Source organism: Bufo gargarizans, chromosome 5 (genome assembly GCF_014858855.1).
Source record: "Bufo gargarizans isolate SCDJY-AF-19 chromosome 5, ASM1485885v1, whole genome shotgun sequence".
Lineage (NCBI taxonomy): Eukaryota > Metazoa > Chordata > Amphibia > Anura > Bufonidae > Bufo > Bufo gargarizans.
This window is the reverse complement of record NC_058084.1, coordinates 330,989,776-331,008,618: the sequence shown is the minus strand read 5'-3', so window position 1 is coordinate 331,008,618 and position 18,843 is coordinate 330,989,776. Positions and strand designations below refer to the sequence as shown.

At 45.4% G+C, this 18,843-nt stretch overlaps 1 protein-coding gene across 1 annotated transcript in view; it reads right to left on the bottom strand.

Annotated features, from left to right (window-relative positions):
- PHACTR1 (phosphatase and actin regulator 1) overlaps nucleotides 1-16,441 on the bottom strand; it is a 310,321-nt gene extending 293,880 nt beyond the window's left edge. Inside the window, exon 1 of the mRNA XM_044295041.1 lies at nucleotides 16,318-16,441. Coding sequence (XP_044150976.1) covers nucleotides 16,318-16,429 — 112 coding nt within the window. The 5' untranslated portion in view covers nucleotides 16,430-16,441. The remainder of the gene's footprint in view (nucleotides 1-16,317) is intronic.
- Nucleotides 16,442-18,843: the final 2,402 nt, after the last annotated feature.

Sequence of the window (18,843 nt, the reverse complement as noted above, 5' to 3'; positions counted from 1 at the left end):
TTTCTTGTAAAAATCATACTTTTATCATATGAAAATTTCTTCACTACCAGCAAGTTGGGTGTGTACTCCCGCTGGCCTCGTCTACTGCTGAATTCCCGCGCCTGCGCCGTAACGTTCCTCAAACAGCACAGGCGTACTGAGTGAAGGACGTGCGCTTGCCAGCTCCTTCCTCAGTGCGCCTGCGCTGATTACGTCACAGTACATCCGGAAGAGAAGACTGACGATTATTGCTAAAGCCGGCAGTCTTCTGTTCCGGGTGTAGTGTGATGTAATCGGCGCAGACACACTGGGGAAGGAGCTGGCAAGCGTGTGTCCTTCACTCAGTAGACCTGCACCGATCGAGGAACGTTACGGCGCAGGCGCGGGAATTCAGCAGCAGACGGGGCCAGCGGGAGGAGGAGAGAGCTCGCTGGCCCTGTCTATCAAGAGGAGATGGGGCGTGTCTAGAAGCGGCAGATGCAGCGGCTACCAGCAAGTACACGCCCAACTTGCTGGTAGTGAAAAAATTTGCATATGATAAAAGTATGATTTTTACAAGAAATAAGCCACAGACAAAGGTAGGACATGTATGATTGCACTCAGCTGACATTAGCAAATAGCTAATGTCGGCTAATGAAAATTGCACAATGGGGGGGTGACAGAAGCCCTTTAAGGGCTCATGCACACAGCCGAATTTTGTGGTCCGCAAATTACGGATTCACAAAACACAGATCCAGGCCAAGTGCATGCCACCATGTTTTTACTCCTACAGAAATGTCCTATCCTTATTCACAAAAAGGACAAGAATAGGACATATTTTTTTTTCTTTGTGGGGCTGCGGAATGTGTGCTGTCCGCATCTTTTGCTGCTCCTTTGAGATGGATGGATTCGCATCCATCCTGCAAAAAACGCGGATCAGATGCTGACCAGCCCTGTGCATGAGCCCTTAGTAGTAAGGATATAGAACTATTCCGCTACCTTCTCCCTCCATTCCTTTCTGCAGCTACAGATGTAGCAGTTCTATATACACTACGGTGTAATATCACGCCACAAAAGCCACTCAAAGCTGTTGAAAAAGTCTTATAAAAGTTTCTTGCCGTTGCTTACTGAAGAATAAAAAAGAGGATTGCTACATCTGTACTTTACATCACATAGTGCATTCTTATTTCAAAAAGAAAATAAAGTTACAAAAATGTCAGAAATTCTTAAATTGTATCTGTTTATTCCGTAAACTCTGTTATCTGCCCAGAGATCATTAGAGGCCAGGAATAGGGCAATGTTGTTCCATGGTCTCAGATTTGCCGAACAACTCGTAACAGATGGACACCTAATTTATATAGACTTTATGAAGCTTAGCAGTGAAAGCCACTCAGCTTTTCCGAATCCAATCATCAGAGCTAATAACGCTTACTAACTTTAAATAACCTTTCACCTTAGTAAATACAGGTTGTTTAACTGTTTTTTTGTGTCTTTGACCTTTATTAATTTACAAGATTCTATTTTTGCAACCTGAAAGTCATTAAATATTTTACTGCAACAAGCCATATTGAGTTTCTGTTAGTTACCATTGACTCATTGCCCTACACTTGATCCACTATTGATTATGATTGTCTATGAAATATAAATAGCGAGAGCTAATGAAACCTATGTGTAGTCACTGCAAGGGTCAACCACACAGGTTACTAAGGAGATTTATACCATAAAATGCACGTCTCTGAATGCAATACTGTAGATCTATGAATACTATCAATTCTTATACATTTTTTTGGAGTCATAAAAACTATGGAAAACCATCAGACCCTATGGTAGATTAGATTTCAGCATATTTTGATCACTGTCATGCGTTTAAAGGATCCATATATAAAGAGGTCCTATGTACAGGTGTAGTCACCATTATTTTGACTAGCTTAAAGGGGTTATCCCGTGACTAATGTAAACAATGAAAATCAGACATCATATAGTAAATGCCAATCTCTTCCTAACAAAGCTAGAACCAGCCCTGTACCTCACATGGATCCAGAGATCTCCTCATTCATTGATTTATATCAAGCTGGCAGCTCAGGGGAGTGTCTTTTCTGCCTAAGCTAAGGGGGCGTGTCCATGGTCTTCCTATCACAGCTCAGGAGGCGGCCTTAGTATTCAGCTGATATTATAGATCAAACTATGTTCAGGATTGACCTAATCCTGAACATTTTTTGAACTATAATATCAGCTGAATACTAATCCAGCATTCAATTGGACCAGAAGGGGTATATATAGGGGATAGATACTATTTATATAGTCTCAGATTAGATCTATGTGTAGGAGTAAAGGGAGACCTAACATATTTACCCCATATACGGCAAATAGAGGGGTATCAGGATTTTAAGTATTTTAAGTCACATTATTCTTATTCTTATTAAGAAAAAATATATATATATTTTTATAAACATAAAGGACTATGTGGATGATATCGACTAAAGATCTCTGGATTATTCCAAATTAAGTGTGCCTGTCTATATTTATAATACATTTTATTGAGATTGACGTGGTGAGTCATAGAGCCAGAGCACCTTTATCCAGAGCAAGAAAGAGGGTGAGCCGCTAAATTAAATAACATCTATGTATATATGTTGGCGGTAAAGTCTTTAAAGATGGCACCTGCTCCAGAGCAGAGTGGCTGCTGGGTTTAAAACAGCAGACACCTGGAGGAAATGTCTATGATAACGCAGATCGCAGGCATTTAGCCTCTCAGATGCCATGGTCAAACGGCTTCCCTGTGGGGATATCAAATACGTTGTTCCTTCTCTGTGATAGCCTTGGCCACTGAAGAATCTGAGACTCTTACAGCTGTAGTTCTTATGGAGGCCTGCAGGTAGTAGGGTTCCATACGGACACAGTGAATCTCCCATACACTGCAATAATAATTAATTGCAGTGTATAGGAGAAGCGATCTGAAGAATGCATATTCAAGACCCCTAAGGGGACTTAAAAGAGATTCAAAAAGTTTTTTTTTTAAAAGGTTTAAAAAAGATTTTAAAAAAATATATAAAAATGCAAATTTAGCACTGGTGTCAGCATTAAAACCACAGCAAGATAGGATAAGGCTCTTCTTTTTCAGCATATTGTCTCCAATTGAAAACAATAGGAGGCAGATTTAAGGCATTTTCCACGATGATTCCAAAGCAGCTTCTACCTTGGAATCAGAATTTAAAAACTCTGTGTGAAGTCAGATTCCATCACTGAAACCCAATAAACTTTCCGGGCATGTCAACTAAGGCTACTTTCACACTAGCGGAAGGACGGATCAGTCAGGCTGTTCACCCTGTTGGATCCGTCCTGCCGCTATTTCCCCGTGCCGCCGGACTGCCGCTCCGTCCCCATTGACTATAATGGGCGGCAGTCCGGCGGCACGACGAAATAGAGACAGGAAGGATCCGACAGGGTGAACAGCCTGTCGGATGCGTCCTGCCGCTAGTATGAAAGTACCCTAACCCACAACAGACCTTAAATTTCATATACTGGTGGAGGAAACCATCAAGTGCATTAAACAGGAGAGAAGACCAAGCACCTCAAGGGGATGGCGCAAAGGATGGAGCAAATGGAAAATGAGGACCAAAAAGAACAACTGTAGGTGACAAAATAAATAGAAGAAAAAGAAATAAGAGAAAGAAGAAAACCTAACTGAAGATGTTAGTAAGAGCTGAGGAGAGCCTCACATTTTCCATGTCAGGGGGGAAAGCAGATTTACATTTTTTTTTTTATGAAGTTTAAATGAATCATAGCAACAAAAATTGTTGCAGAATTGCACATGACCATCAGTGCAGACCTATGCAATAGACATTGGGGGTCATTTATCAAGTGGAAATACGCGTATTTCAGGAGCAGATTGGGGCGCAATTGTTAGTTGTGCAGCAATCTGTGACTTCCCCCCGCTCACTCCAGGTCTATAAAAGTGGGCGTGGTGTTGGTGGGGACCCCCGTCTTGTTTACCATTTTCTACGCTTGTTTCAGGTGTAGAAAAAGGTCTAAATGTAAGACAGCGAGGAAGCTGGCTCATATTTAGAAGCGGCGGAGGATCCGCTGAAGTTATGAAGAGGCATCTTAATAAAGCCCCGCCAGAGCAGGGCTTTATTAAGACCGGCATCTAAAACGCCAGCCTTAGGCTGTTCACCCTGTCGGATCCTTCCTGCCGCTATTTCGCCGTGCCGCCGCTCCGTCCCTATTGACTATAATGGGGACCTAGCGGAGCTCCGGCGCAGCACAGCAGTTCGCGGTGAGAGGCCGCCTGACTAAAAAGTCGGTCATGCAGTACTTTTAGTCCAGCGGCCTTTCGCTGTGCTGCGCCTGAGCTCCGCCCCGTCCCAATTATAGTCAATGGGGACAGAGCGGCGGTCCGGCGAAATAGCGGCAGGACGGATCTGACAGGGTGAACAGCCTGTTGGATCCATCCTGCCGCTAGTGTGAAAGTAGCCTTAATAAATGACCCCCATAGTATCTATAATATGTGTGATTACCTTTCTTCAGCTGAAACAGTCAACTGTTCATTTGTAATCTGTATAAACTTCTCCCAAACTTGCCTAAATCAGCACAAACAGCACAATAATATTTTAGGATTTTCTTCCCTTGTAATATTATCAGAGTGTAAACACATATAGTCTGATGACTGTCATTTTGCAGAGAGAAAATGAAAATGCTGACTCTTGCTCTTCACTGTCCGCAGTTGAGTCCTTCAAGACAAATAGTTCCATTACTGCTACGGCAAGAAAGCTGATCCTTAGCTAGCTCTATTACATTTCCACATCAGTCTTTACACGTAATATATTTCATTGAAATCACAGTATTCTTACCCAAAGATCATACATAAAAATCCAGAGCCCAATAATCTACAAATTCTCATAGTCTGGTATATGGGACATGACTGTGACCCAAAAGTCTCTTTACGATTTGACATGTTGAGAGACAAGATGGAGATAACTAGGCAGGGACAAGTAATTAGCGCAGTTCTCTATTACAAAACAAAGTGATGGGAACATATGTACGAATCGTGTTGTTGGCTGCACTCCATTTTCTATTAAGCATCAAGAAAATTGTGCAATAATGTAATTATTCTAAAAGCTGCAACCTTATAAAAAAGGACTAAATAGGGTTGTTCAATCTCATTTTGTTAAACGCAACCACAATGATAAGCTGACCACAATTGTAGAAATGAATGGTCTGTCCATGCATGAACAGGACAGGTCCTCCAGAGAGAGAGATGTTCCTTCTAGAAGTTCTGGCCAATAGAGGACCTGAACAGTGGACCCTCCTCTGTTAACTGTTAACTGTTTTTAAATAAAAAAATAAGTTTTCTAGACCAGAAAATTCCTGTAAGTCATATAGTATGTAATAGATCTTATACCGTGCAGTGTGATCTCATCACAGATGGTGGTGGTAGAGATGAGCAAATTCCACAAAATTCATTTTAGGTCATATTCGGTCTAAACAGCTATCAGATTCGATTTGGTCCAAATATATACGGTCCAAATCGTAAGTGTCCCAACTGTCCTGAAAAGTCGTGTATGACACTCTGAGGTCCCCTAGGACTGTGTGCAACCCCTTTCAACCGCTTTAACGCCAAGACAGTATTAGAAATGTCAAAGTTACAGCAATGTACAGCATATGGCTATGGGTAAATGTTTGGTGGCCGGCGGTCACAAACAGCCTATCGAAAAACACACTGCACTGTCGGACATTTTTTTGCTTTTTAAAAAAACGTTAGCTGATTATTAAAAAACAGTCACCTGCTGGTTTATTCATAAATTTCTAATATTAATGACAAATGAATTGCAGAACTCAGAGATACTGTATATGCAAAGTACATGGGGCAGGGGCAGACTGGAAACTTAAATTGGCCCTGGGACCAAAAAAATGGCCCCATGTTGTAGGTGGGTCCAAATTGACAGAAGGTGGGGCAGCAATACCATAGGGTAGCACAATATACAGCCCCAGAAGCTGTCATGTTCCTTGCTCCTTCCCCTACAGTTGTCTCTAAGTAAAGGGGTTGTCCCACTTCAGCAAATAGCATTTATTATGTAGAGGAAGTTAATACAAAGAATTGACTAATGTATTGTGATTGTCCATATTGCCTCCTTTGCTGGATGGATTCATTTTTCCATGACATTATACACTGCCATTTCCATGGTTATGACCACTCCGCAATCCAGCAGTGGTGGTCGTGCTTGCCCACTATAGGAAAATGCACTGGCCTACGCCCACTCCTACGGTCCTGACCACCAAAGAGGCTGGTGTTTTTTCCTATAATGTGCAAGCATGACCACCTCTGATGTATTGCAGGGTGGTCATAACTATGGAAATGAGCAGTGCATAATGTGATGGAAAAATTAATCCAGCCAGCAAAGGAAGCAATATGGATAATCACAATACATTAGTAAGTGGCTTGTATTAACTTCCTCTACATAATAAATTCTATTTGCCGAAGTGAGACAACCCCTTTAAGATATGAAGCAGGAGGTTTAGGATATGAGATGCGGGCCACAGCAACAAGACAGCCCTACCTTCAGTATGCTGTCTGGACTTTCCCTAGTAATGACCCCTACAGTGCCCCCAGTAGTATGCTCCCCAAATGGGCAAGGAAAGAAGAAAAAATAAATACCTGAATGCCATTCCAAGCCACCGACTCTGGTGCAGACCACAGGCCTTTTCCAGCCTACGGCCTGATGTCCCTGCACCATTTGTACACTGCCTCATATAGTGGCCTTTGGCTTATGAGGATGAACAGCAGGCAGGGAGCCATGGACTCTGTTCCCCACCACTGTATCACCCTCCTGAAGACAGCCGTACAATTGAATCTAGGAGGGCATCTGTGACCGCTGGCCAGGTGCATAAGTACCTGATGCTCCCAGTGTTAATAGCATCAGATCATTATGTAACCAGCCAGCAACAGCAAGGAGGACATGGGCATCAGCCCACCCGGAATCAGCCCTCCTGTAGGGACTATGCTCTGTCAATCTCTGACATGGGGAGTTCAGGTCGATACTAAAACAGACATGTCAGGAGAGGTGACAGGTTCTCTTTAAATTTGTCTAAGGGTCCATTCACACGTCCGTAGAATGTGTCCGCACCTGTTCCGCAATTATCCGGAACGGGTGCAGACCCATTCATTCTCAGTATGCTGTCCGCATCCGCATTTCCGGAGCGCAGCACCGAACTGCCGGTCCGTGGCTCCGGAAAAAAAATAGAACATGTCCTATTCTTGTCCGCAATTGTGGACAAGAATAGCCATTTCTATGGGGGTGCCGGCCGGGTGTATTGCGATCCGCAATACACTACGGACGTGTGAATGGACCCTTAATATGTTGATCTTTATGAATTAAAGGGAGTCTGTCACCACATTTTAGCATGTTAGACCGTTAAAATAGGGTTATGTGATCCAGCCAGAACATAAAAACGGTACCTTTGTTGTAGAAAACGGACTTTTCTTTTTGCCGAAAATGAACTTATAAGATTATGTTCTGAGCCCTCTCAAGTGCCCAGGGCGGTCTCTCAATCCTCGGAGCCCCAGGCAGGCACCTCCTAAACGGCTCATAACCCCGCCCTCCTGTGCGCCTCTGCCCGCCCGTTTACTCCCCTCCCCTGTCCTTTTCCACTGCGGCTGTGCGGTCCAAATCGTAGCGGGCGCATGCGCAATGCGATGCCCGCTCCTGGCAGGGCATCGCAATACCTACTGCGCATGCGCCCGCTACGATTTGGACCGCACAGCAGCAGTGGAAAAGGACAGGGGAGGGGAGTAAACGGGCGGGCAGAGGCGCACGGAGGGCGGGGTTATGAGCCGTTTAGGAGGTGCCTGCCTGGGGCTCCGAGGATTGAGAGACCGCCCTGGGCACTTGAGAGGGCTCAGAACATAATCTTATAAGTTCATTTTCGGCAAAAAGAAAAGTCCGTTTTCTACAACAAAGGTACCGTTTTTATGTTCTGGCTGGATCACATAACCCTATTTTAACGGTCTAACATGCTAAAATGTGGTGACAGACTCCCTTTAAGGACGTAAGGTGAGATTTATCAAGAACCGCACTTTCTGTGCGCTGCCGGAGGATACAACAGATTTATGACAAGTCACATGCCTCGCCATAAATTAGGTGCATCCTCCCGCAGTCCAAGCGCCTAAACAGGAATCTACGACACCTCAGAGCTGGTATAAATGAATATAAATTTGTCTTGTGTGTTGGCTACGCCCCTATCCTGCCCTTGTTCCATCCCCTTTTTGGAAAAGTGGTGAGGGTGGCATAAAAAGAGGCACTCGTGACTTCTTTTCCCTAAAAAAGTTGCATTTAAAAAGTCACAAACACACATCTTGCGACTACTTAAGGCCACGTTTAACCACATTGAGCTCTTATTTTCCCTGAATATCACAACTTTATGCTATAATCTGAATAAATTAGATTATTGAAGTTGGCATTGTGACAAAACCCAGCACAGAACTATAAATTCGTAAGCCTACTGTATGGTTATGTGTCGTACTTGCCCACCAGAGTGACAGAGGACCATTTGTGGGCCCAGTCTCTGAAGCCATAGTGGACCCCAAAGGTCCAGGAGACACTGTGAGGCTCTTATACTTATCTTTTCCCTTTTCCAAGTGCCAAAAATTATCCCTTTTTGGTAGCAGATGCCTTCTTCACTGTCTTCTGATCTGTAAAATGGTGGCCGCCATTGTGCCGGGCGAAACACAATAGTTTTGGATTATTTCTAATATGGAAATTCTACTATTTTATTATACATTTAGGATTTGTATAATCTGTGACTTGCACTTTGCACAAAAACCATTGTTACTATGACTTACTTTACTATCAGAGAAACTGTTCTCCGTACTTTACAATATGCTTGTTTTCATGGTACATTTTATTCTTTTTTTTCTTTAATTAATTCTTGCTCCTTTTGAAAAAAGGGGAGTAGGGTATCAATCACTTATTGGGCTGTATAAAATCTGACTTTGGCCTCATGCCCGTTGCCCGGCCGTAGCCATATTGCGGCCCGCAAACACTGGGTCCGCAATATGCGGGCACTGGCCGTATGCTCCCCGCATCACGGATGCGGACTCATTTGCTTGAATCGATACGTCCCGGTCGCCAATGCACGGAACGGCCGCAAAACGGCGGTGTTCATGAGGCTTTTATCATGGGTCTGAGCTGTTGAGAGGTTCACCCGTAGTGCATCTATGAATTGTAACTGTTTTTGAACTATTGGCTTTGTGTTCAGTGTGACTTATGGCTTAATAAAATCTTATTTAGTTATCCATTATTGTGCGTGTGCACAGTTAGTTGTATTTGCTCTTTGAACCGCAATGGATCCTATAATTGGTTAATGGGGTCTTTTAGATATCATGGGTGTCTGCTATTGGACGACCCCAGCACTGCACCCTGGCTTATACCCAGAAGAGGGGAACAAAATGTGGTTTATGCGACACTGATTATATAGGAGACTCCCCCAACAGATGGCACGTAAATGACAAATAGTACATACGACCCCCTTCAGCAGACTCAAAAATAAATATAATCTACGCACCAAATATCCTAAATAAAGATAATAGGGGACATTTATCAAGACTGACGTTTTACACACTTGTCTTTATCTCTCTTCACTCACATCTGTTGCAACACAATTATTAAAGGGAACCGTCACCGCGAAAAGGCATTGAAATGCGCAGGCAGGATGTTATAGAGCAGGGGGAGCTGAGCAGATTGATATATAGTTTTATAGGAAAAGAGTCAGTAAAACATGTAATTTATGCATTTATATCTCTGCTCTTTTTATTCATTTGAGTCATGTGGGAGGTCCTACTGACCTTGTATGCCTAGCCATGCAGAGTTACCTGTCAATCACTGAGTAGGACCGTCCACATGACTCTGATGCATACAAAGAGCAGAGGTTTAAATGTATAAATTACATGTTTACTGAATCTTTTCCCATAAAACCAAATATATCAATCTGCTCTGCTCCTCCTGCTCTATAACCTGCTGCCTGCATATTGCACTACATTCCGTGGTGACAGGTTCCCTTTCAGAGGAGCACACTTCTTAATATTTGTGTTGCTTCTTTGCAGGTCTGTGTGCGCCAGATTTACGCCATAATCTATGCCACATTCCTGGCGTAGACTTGCACTTTGCCAGATTTTGGTGCCAGTATTCTGGGACATAAGGGATGCCAAATTTTCTCCATATATTCCAGGCCACATGCTCTTTGTATAAACCTCAGGCCAGAACTCCCCCCCCTTCCCCATTATACAGTCCTCAGAACAGTCCTTCCTGTTTTCAGACCCCTTAAAAATTTCAAAACCCAGATCTGACCTCCTTAAAAATTAAAAACCCCTATTTACAGACTTCAGACCTCCATAATATTGTGTCAGCCAGATACAATCACAACAGCCTACCACAACCCCTACTGTTTCCCTGGGCAGTCCTGTGTAGGAGGGGGATTATGTTGTTGATGATGGTGACAGTGAGATACACACATTAGTGCTCTATCACTTAGCACTTAGATTTTTTGCTCCTGACATACCCTAGGTTATGCGCCCTGCAGGTTGAGGACCAGTGTTAGGCTTCTTTCACACTGGCGTGTGCGGCCCGTTGCTGTATTGCGGCCTGCAAAATGCGGGCCGCAATACACGAGCACAGTCCGTTGGGCAGCCGCAGCGGATCACGGACCCATTCACTTAAATGGGTCCGCGATCCGGCTGTTCCGGAAAAAGATAGGACATGTTCTATCTTTTTGCGGACCGGAAGTACGGGACAAAACCCTACGCAAGCACTCCATAGTGCTTCCGTAGGGTTCTGTTCCGTGGTTCCGTACCATTCCGCATCTCCGGATTTGCAGACCCATTCAAGTGAATGGGTCCGCATCCGTGATGCAGAATGCCCACGGAACGGCACCCGTGTATTGCGGATCCGCAAATGCGGTCCGCAATACGGCAACGGGGCGCTCACGCCAGTGTAAAAGAGGCCTTATACAGATCTTTATAGCCTGAAATATTGAGACCAAATTATATGTAATATTAAATCATCGTATAACAAAAAGTTATGTCATGTGTTGCCTATTGCAGTTAGTGTATTGAAATATTGCAACATATCTGCTTGCATTTAGTGAATAGAAACATTCTTGTTTACACCCAGAAACTGAAAAAAAAAAAAACCTGCCCTGGTCTCATAGCTTTCATCAATTGCAGCTAGTCTAGACAATCATCAATCCAAGGGCTCATTCACACGACTGTATGAATGAGTCAACATCCGTTCCGCAATTTACTGGAACGGGTGCGGACCTATTTATTTTAGTGGGGTCGCAAAAGATATGGACAGCACACGGTGTGCTGTTCGCATCCATAGTTCCATTACACGCCCCCCCAAAAAAAGGATAGAGCGTGTCCTATTCTTGTCTGTAGTTGCGGACAAGAATAGGCATTTTCTATCATAGTCACAGCCATGTACAGTCCGCAAATTGCGGAACACAACAGCCGATATCTGTGTTTTGCGGATCTGCAATTTGCGAACCGCAAAACACTATGGTCGTGTGAATGTAGCCTAAAGGTCAGCCATCATGACACAATTATGGATAATCTATTCTAAAAGCAATCCTCTATTGGTTGCCAGATGAGAATAGCTCTATTTAGAACCAAAATGTTCCCTTTTGTGAAATTTGCAGTAGTACCAAAACTAATAACCACAATTATAGCCATAGTCAAGGGGACAAATTTCATAATAATTTTATAATGCTCCACAACAAGACTCTGGGGAAAGTGGTCATCTGAAGCCACCCACAGACACTGTACCGACGCCTGAAGACGCGGATGAAGCCATTCATTAAACACTTGTACCAGGTCATGAAAAACCAATGATTTACTGGGTATTTGTTCTTCAGTTAATTTCTTTTCTTTTTTTAGAAAGAAAAATCATACAATGTCATAAAAAACACAGAACAAATAAATGATGGCCATCCAAGTGCCTACCACCTGAGGATTACAGTGTGGGTACACTTCACTGGAGTTTTTCCCATATATTTTCATTGTGGTATCACACACGGCTTCATCAGCAGTGAGTCTTATAGGTGCCCATCTACATGGGGTCTGCATACCCGTGTGGTAAGGAAAACATACTGATTGGGGACTGTTCAGATTCACCCATATAGGGATCCTACACGTGGAGCTGATTTACCATTTTACATTTGCAAAACTCCACCCTAACACCGGTTACAACTGCACATCACAGATATTGGAGACCATGACAGGTCCACTCATCAAGGTAGGAGACAAGAGATGGTAGAAAGAAGAGTGCTCACTGGGCAGGCCGCCTGAACGTCCACTATCTGCAAACAGAATGCTGAGAGGGATTCACTGCTGATTCCATTTCTCCTCCACTGACCTAGAAGTGGTTCTCTGGGCTAAAGTCCATTTAGTTAAGGTGCAAGGAGAATGATCAATTTCACCCTATGTATTGCAAAATTTTGCCCTGTAAAGTCCCAGACAATCCCTGAAAGGGCGTTTTCAACTTCAATGTATTTTGTAAATTACCCCCTCACCCAAAGGGACCTGTCAAGGGGAGATACTTACCTGCTCCCTGGCACTCGGATCCAGCTTCGTATCTCCCGGGCTGTCTTCTCCAGACTTCTGGTACCTGCACAGACCAGAAGTCTGGAGAAGACAGCCTGGGATTCACATCACAGACAAGAACTAAGTGCCAGGGAGCAGGTAAGTAAGCTCCCATTAACAGGTCCCACTGTGTGTGTGTACTTTAAAAATCACATTGGGGTTACTGGTGTAAAGAAAAACTGGCTTAGTTGCCCATAGCAACCAATCAGATTCCACCTTTCATTTTGCAGAGCTCCTTTGGAAAATGAAAGAATTAGTCTGATTGGTTGCTATGGGCAACTAGGCTAGTTTTCCTATGCACCAGTTCTGATAAATCTCCCCCCATTGAATTTCGAAACCCCTTTTTAAAGAGGTTGGCCCACCATAATAGCTTATCACCATCCACAGGATAGGGGATACATATCTCATCGGGGGGTTCCCTCCAATAGCACCCCTACCGACCACAATAAAGCGGTGTTAAACTCCCTGGAGAGAATGGAGTCATGGTCATGCATGTACGATGCTGGTCCAGTCTACGGGTCTGCTGAAGAGAAGATGAATACAGCGCTCCCTTAGAGTTGAATGGAGAGGCAGCACACATGCATTCACTCCGTAGACCCAACTGTCGAACCCCCACTCGTAGCTAGAAATGACTGGGCCCCACAACAAATTTTTGAATGGGGCCCGCATCCCCCAGTAATTTTTTGGCAACCCCTTCCTTTCATGCCGCCCCCATTCCTGTGGCTAGTAAAGATCGCCCTCTCAGACCAGGCCCGGCAGCTGTTCCATCCGTACTGTATATAATTTCATTGTGTAATACTGTTGAGGGGCCCTGACAAAATCTTTTAGTCCTCCTCCTGGATGGGCCCCCTTCTGGGTCAGGGCCCCAAAGCAGCCGCTTCCCCTATAGCTACGCCCCTGCCCCACTCATCAGATATGTATGCCCTGTTCTGCGGATAGGGTATAGGTCCTTATGGTCGGACAACTCCTTTAATTAAAAAACATATCATTCGAAGAAGAAGGCCTCATTTATTAAAACTGTCTTTGGTTGCCATTAGCAACCAGGCAGCTGTTTGTGATAAAATGAAAGGTGCGCTGAGCTGGTTGCTGAGGGGAACAAGGATGGTTTTAGATAAATGTGCCCCTAAAGTAGTGTTAAGGTTCAAATGTTACCAATGCCTCATCATACAATACGTAGGCGGTGTCCTGCTGGGAGTATTAGTACATGGAAATGCTAGGCCACTAGTAGTAGCACCAAACCCCATTCAGCAGCATCATAGGCATTTTACACAGATCTTAATGAGTACATTGCCTGTCAAGCATTGCTGCCTAATTAATGAAACGAGCGCCTCTGTCTACAATCTGACTGCATGAATGAACAACATAACATACACACGCGAGACTCCAGATCTGATTGACTGCTCTGTAAGCGATTGTCTCCGAGCTCTTCAATCACCATGGCAACATATCCTTTCATTCAACCCAGCAGATTTAAAAAAGTATTTTTAAGACAAAATTAACCTTCTGCGTTGCTTATTTTTGCACTTCTGATCTCACAGCAGCTGTGAAATATAATGACCAGTTCTGATCCCTAATCCTGATATATTCACAATGAGACATTAGGCCATTAGCTAGCCATTATAGCGGACCACCTTGTAGGCCATGGCTGCCTCCATTAGAATGGCCATTTGTATAAAATATCCAGGTTAACCCTCCACATCGGTCAGTGTCCCCTCTAAGCATTGTGCTCCGGAAATTAGAGCTTTAGGCCTCACGCAAAACGAACGTATTTTCTATCCGTGTCTGTTCCGTTTTTCTTTGCAGACCATATACGAAACCATTACGGAATTTACTCTGTGCGCATTCTGTTTCCGTATGTCCGCTCCCAAAAAAAAGTAGAACATGACCTATAATTATTGTCCACATTGCGGACAAGGATAGAACTGTTCTATTAGGGGCCAGCTGTTCCGTTCCGCAAAATACGGAATGCACATGGATGTCATCCATATTTTTTGCGGAACCGGTTTTTACACACCGCACAATTCATACGGTCGTGTGCATGAGGCCTTAAAGGGGTTTTCTGAGACTTTTATACTGATGACCCATACTCAGGATAGGTCATCAGTATCTGATCGTGTGGGTCCGACACCCGGGACCCCCGCCGATCAGCCGTTTGAGAAATCAGCAGTGCTTGCAGTAGTGCCAAGGCCTTCTCTCAGGTCACGTGGCCTAGCAGCAGCTCAGCCCTATTGAAGTGAATGGCGCTGAGCGTGATACCAAGCACAGCCGCTATACTATGTACAGCACTGTGCTTGGTGAGCATAGAGAAGGCCACGGCGTTCACAGGAGCACTGCTAATCGGAAGGGGTCCCCCTCCTGCCCAGATACTGATGACCTATCCTGAGGACAGTATAAAAATCTTGGAAAACCCCTTTAAGAGTTTGTTTACACATTGTTTTTTTGTCATGGGTTTCAGAGCGGAATCAGTGCCGAAAACCGCACTGAATCAGAGCGGAAACCGCCTCCCACGCTTTTCGATGGAAGGCCGTGCCGCAATTTATGCAGCTGAGGATTTTTCTCATGCGGCCTTCTAGAGTGCGCCAAGAATGTACACATCCTTTTTTGGTGGAAACCTCGGAAAGCCGAATCAGGAGCCTGCTTGCGGTTTATTGCCATTCAGTGACGCTAAACCGAGAGCAGGACTGCACCATGCATGCCAAACCACAGCGATTTCTGCCGTACGATAAGCAGCGGATTTGGAAGTGGTCAAAATCTGTCATGTGACCTGCCCTCAAACAACATACTAAGGCCTCATGCACACGACCGTAGTTTCGGTCCGCATCCGATCCGCATTATTTTGAGGATCCGATGCGGAGCCATTTATTTCAATGGGGCCTCAAAAGATTCTGATGGCCCCGAAAAAAGACAGAACGTGTCCTATTCTTGTCCGTTTTGCAGACAAGGATAGAACATTTCTAGAGGTGTTTGAAAATAACGGCGGCATACACACAGCCGGGATGCACGTTGCGCGGTTCCGCGATTTGTGGACTGTGTGCATAAGGCCTAACTAACAGCTTTACCTGGAGCAGAATTTAGAATTTTTTACTCTTTCCATTCCAGAGAACACGGCTTGGAGGGAACAGTGGCAGCGACTGTCCCGGCCACATTAGCAGAGCGTGACCAGGCGGAACGTCACATGGCAGTCAACAGGTTTTACATAAACCAAGAAAAAGTGCTCCCAGCTCTACCCGTATACCCGCCTGGAGCATGGGTCCTGTGATCAGCACTGCTATAACTATGCCATGCCGCCTAATAACACTCCAAGCGGTCACCTACTGCATTTCCAGCAGTCTCCTTCCATGGCACATATTCTGCTGCTGGCCTTATCATATTCATGCCAGCTAGTGCCTTATTGCATTTGCCATCTGAAATGCCAGCTGCAATTTCCCAGTTCTCGTGATTCATGGTCATACAGCAAGAAGAACTGGCAATCTCAAGTCAATCAAGGTGTCTGGAAGGAAGACTGGAGACAATTCACACCTGAGCTCTAGGACAGTTTACATTGTGGGTCCCAAAGGGTCACCTGTCATGGTGATGGAGCAAGGAGAACCCATTGCACCTTGTCAAGTTTCTTTTCAGCAGTGAGGACATGGGGGTCATCTGACACAAAGAGGCTGCAGGCAGATTTCAGCACTGGAGGCAAGGACAGCTCCTGGGAGGAAAGAGGAGGGCTGGGAGGTTCTTACCTGTCTCCAGGTTCAGGGAGATCCTCGCTTCTGCCAGATAAGGGGTGTCACTTTTTGACCGGACTCTCCTAATGGGTCGCCGATCAGTCTCCTCCTCTGAAGATGCCGCCATTAAGGGGTGAGCGGTGTACAGGGTTGCCCGGCGAGCTAATGCAGTGGGTAAATCAGAGCCAAAAAAAGGGGGGGAAGGAAGAAGGTGCCACAGAGGAGGGGGAGGGGAGGAGAAGAAAAGGCAGAAGGAGACAGGAGAAGAGGAGGAGGGAAACAGAGAAAATACGTTAAGGATTTGAATGTAGATGGGAGCAGGAGGAGAGAGCAGCCGTGATCAGGAGGTGAGGAGATCCCTCCCCCGTCAGCGGCTGCGGCTCCTCTGCTCACACAGCACACATGTACTGGCAGACCGGGGGCATCCTCTCCTGTCTGCGGCGTGCAAAGGGTTACTCTGCCTGGGAGGCTGGGCTAGGCTGCTGTGCCACTGCAGGGGCTGCTCTATTGTGTGCGGCATACAAAGGGTTACTGAGTGAAACTACAGGCTGGTTAGCCAAGGGTTAATGCAGGAAGCCGGCTGCATGGCCCAGCTGAGAGGCTGTGATGTGTGCAGCAGACAAAGGGTTACTGACTGCAACTGTACACTGGTAGCAAATGGTTAATACAGAAAGCCGGCTACAGGCAGCATGGCCGAGCTGAGAGGCTGTGATGTGTGGATGGGCAGATGGTAGATGGGGGGGCATCCTCTATTATGGGCAGCATACAAAGGGTTACTAAGTCAACCTGCACGCTGGTAGCAAATGGTTAATGCAGAAAGCCAGTGGCATGGCCGAGCTGAGAGGCTGTGATGTGTGTATGGGCAGATGGTAGATGGGGGGCATCCTGTATTGTGTGCAGCAGACAAAGGGTTACTGACTGCAACTGTACACTGGTAGCAAATGGTTAATACAGAAAGCCAGTGGCATGGCCGAGCTGAGAGGCAGTGATGTGTGGATGGGGGGGGGGGGGGGCATCCTCTATCATGGGCAGCATACAAAGGGTTACTGACTGCAGGCAGGTAGCAAAGGGTTAATGCAGAAAGCCAGTGGCATGGCCGAGCTGAGAGGCTGTGATGTGTGTATGGGCAGATGGTAGATGGGGGGCATCCTGTATTGTGTGCAGCAGACAAAGGGTTACTGACTGCAGGCAGGTAGCAAAGGGTTAATGCAGAAAGCCGGCTGCATGGCCCAGCTGAGAGGCTGTGATGTGTGTATGGGCAGATGGTAGATGGGGGGCATCCTGTATTGTGTGCAGCAGACAAAGGGTTACTAAGTCAACCTGCACGCTGGTAGCAAATGGTTAATGCAGAAAGCCAGTGGCATGGCCGAGCTGAGAGGCTGTGATGTGTGTATGGGCAGGGACTACTGGTAGATGGGGGCATCCTCTATTGTGTGTGGCATACAAAGGGTTACTGACTGCAGGCAGGTAGCAAAGGGTTAATGCAGAAAGCCGGCTGCACGGCCCAGCTGAGAGGCTGTGATGTGTGGATGGCCAGGGACTACTGGTAGATGGGTGGGACATTCTCATTTGTGTGCAGCATACAAAGGGTTACTGAGTGAACCAGCACACTGCTAGCAAAGGGTTAATGTAGCATGCCCAGCTGAGGGGCTGTGATGTGTGGACAGGCCGGGGCTGCTGCACTGACAGTGGGGTGGATGGGAGTCATCTCTGTGACCTACCAGTAAGCCAGGACAATCCCAGTGTCCAGCACACATAATATATCACAATTTCTGCCATGTACAGCACAATGGCCCACACTACGGACTACTGGGTCCTGCTGCCGCCAGGGAGAAGCCAAGACTGGACTACTCATTCCCTTTTACCTGCCCTCTGGGCCTGCTGGGACGTGTAGTTATGTGCCACCATCAAAACTGTATCAGTCCAAACTGAATGCCTCCTGGGGGTTACTTGAATGTCTTGGGTGGGAACTGGGTGCAGCCGTATCATCTTATCAGACTGTACATGGTTTTAGTGCTGTATACTGCATGACAATCATTTGCAAAAATTAGAGCATCAAATCGCTTAAAACCACATTTTTGCTCAACTTTGTAAGCATTGTTTAACCACTTCATAACTGTCTAAAGTATATTTTGTGGGCATCGTTCATAGACAACAAATACAACAGCAGCACTGTCTCAGAGATGAGAAAATAATGGGGCAATCCTTCCCAAGACGGTTGGTTGAAAGTCCACAAATTCCACTTGAAGACCTTCTTTATTACCTCAAAACGCAACGTTTCAGCCAAGCTCAAAAGGGCTTGAGAGAGGCGCCATTGAGCTGGGCTGAAATGTTGCGTTTGGGGTAATGAAGCGGGCCCATCACCTTTTACCTATGCTGCCTCATTCTTCTATCTATCTATCTATCTATCTATCTATCTATCTATCTATCTATCTATCTATCTATCTATCTATCTATCTATCTGTCATCTCGTCTAACCTCTGTATATACCTGCTGTTGCCTCTGGCCATATATTGTAGTTTGCCCTCCAGCAAAAGAATA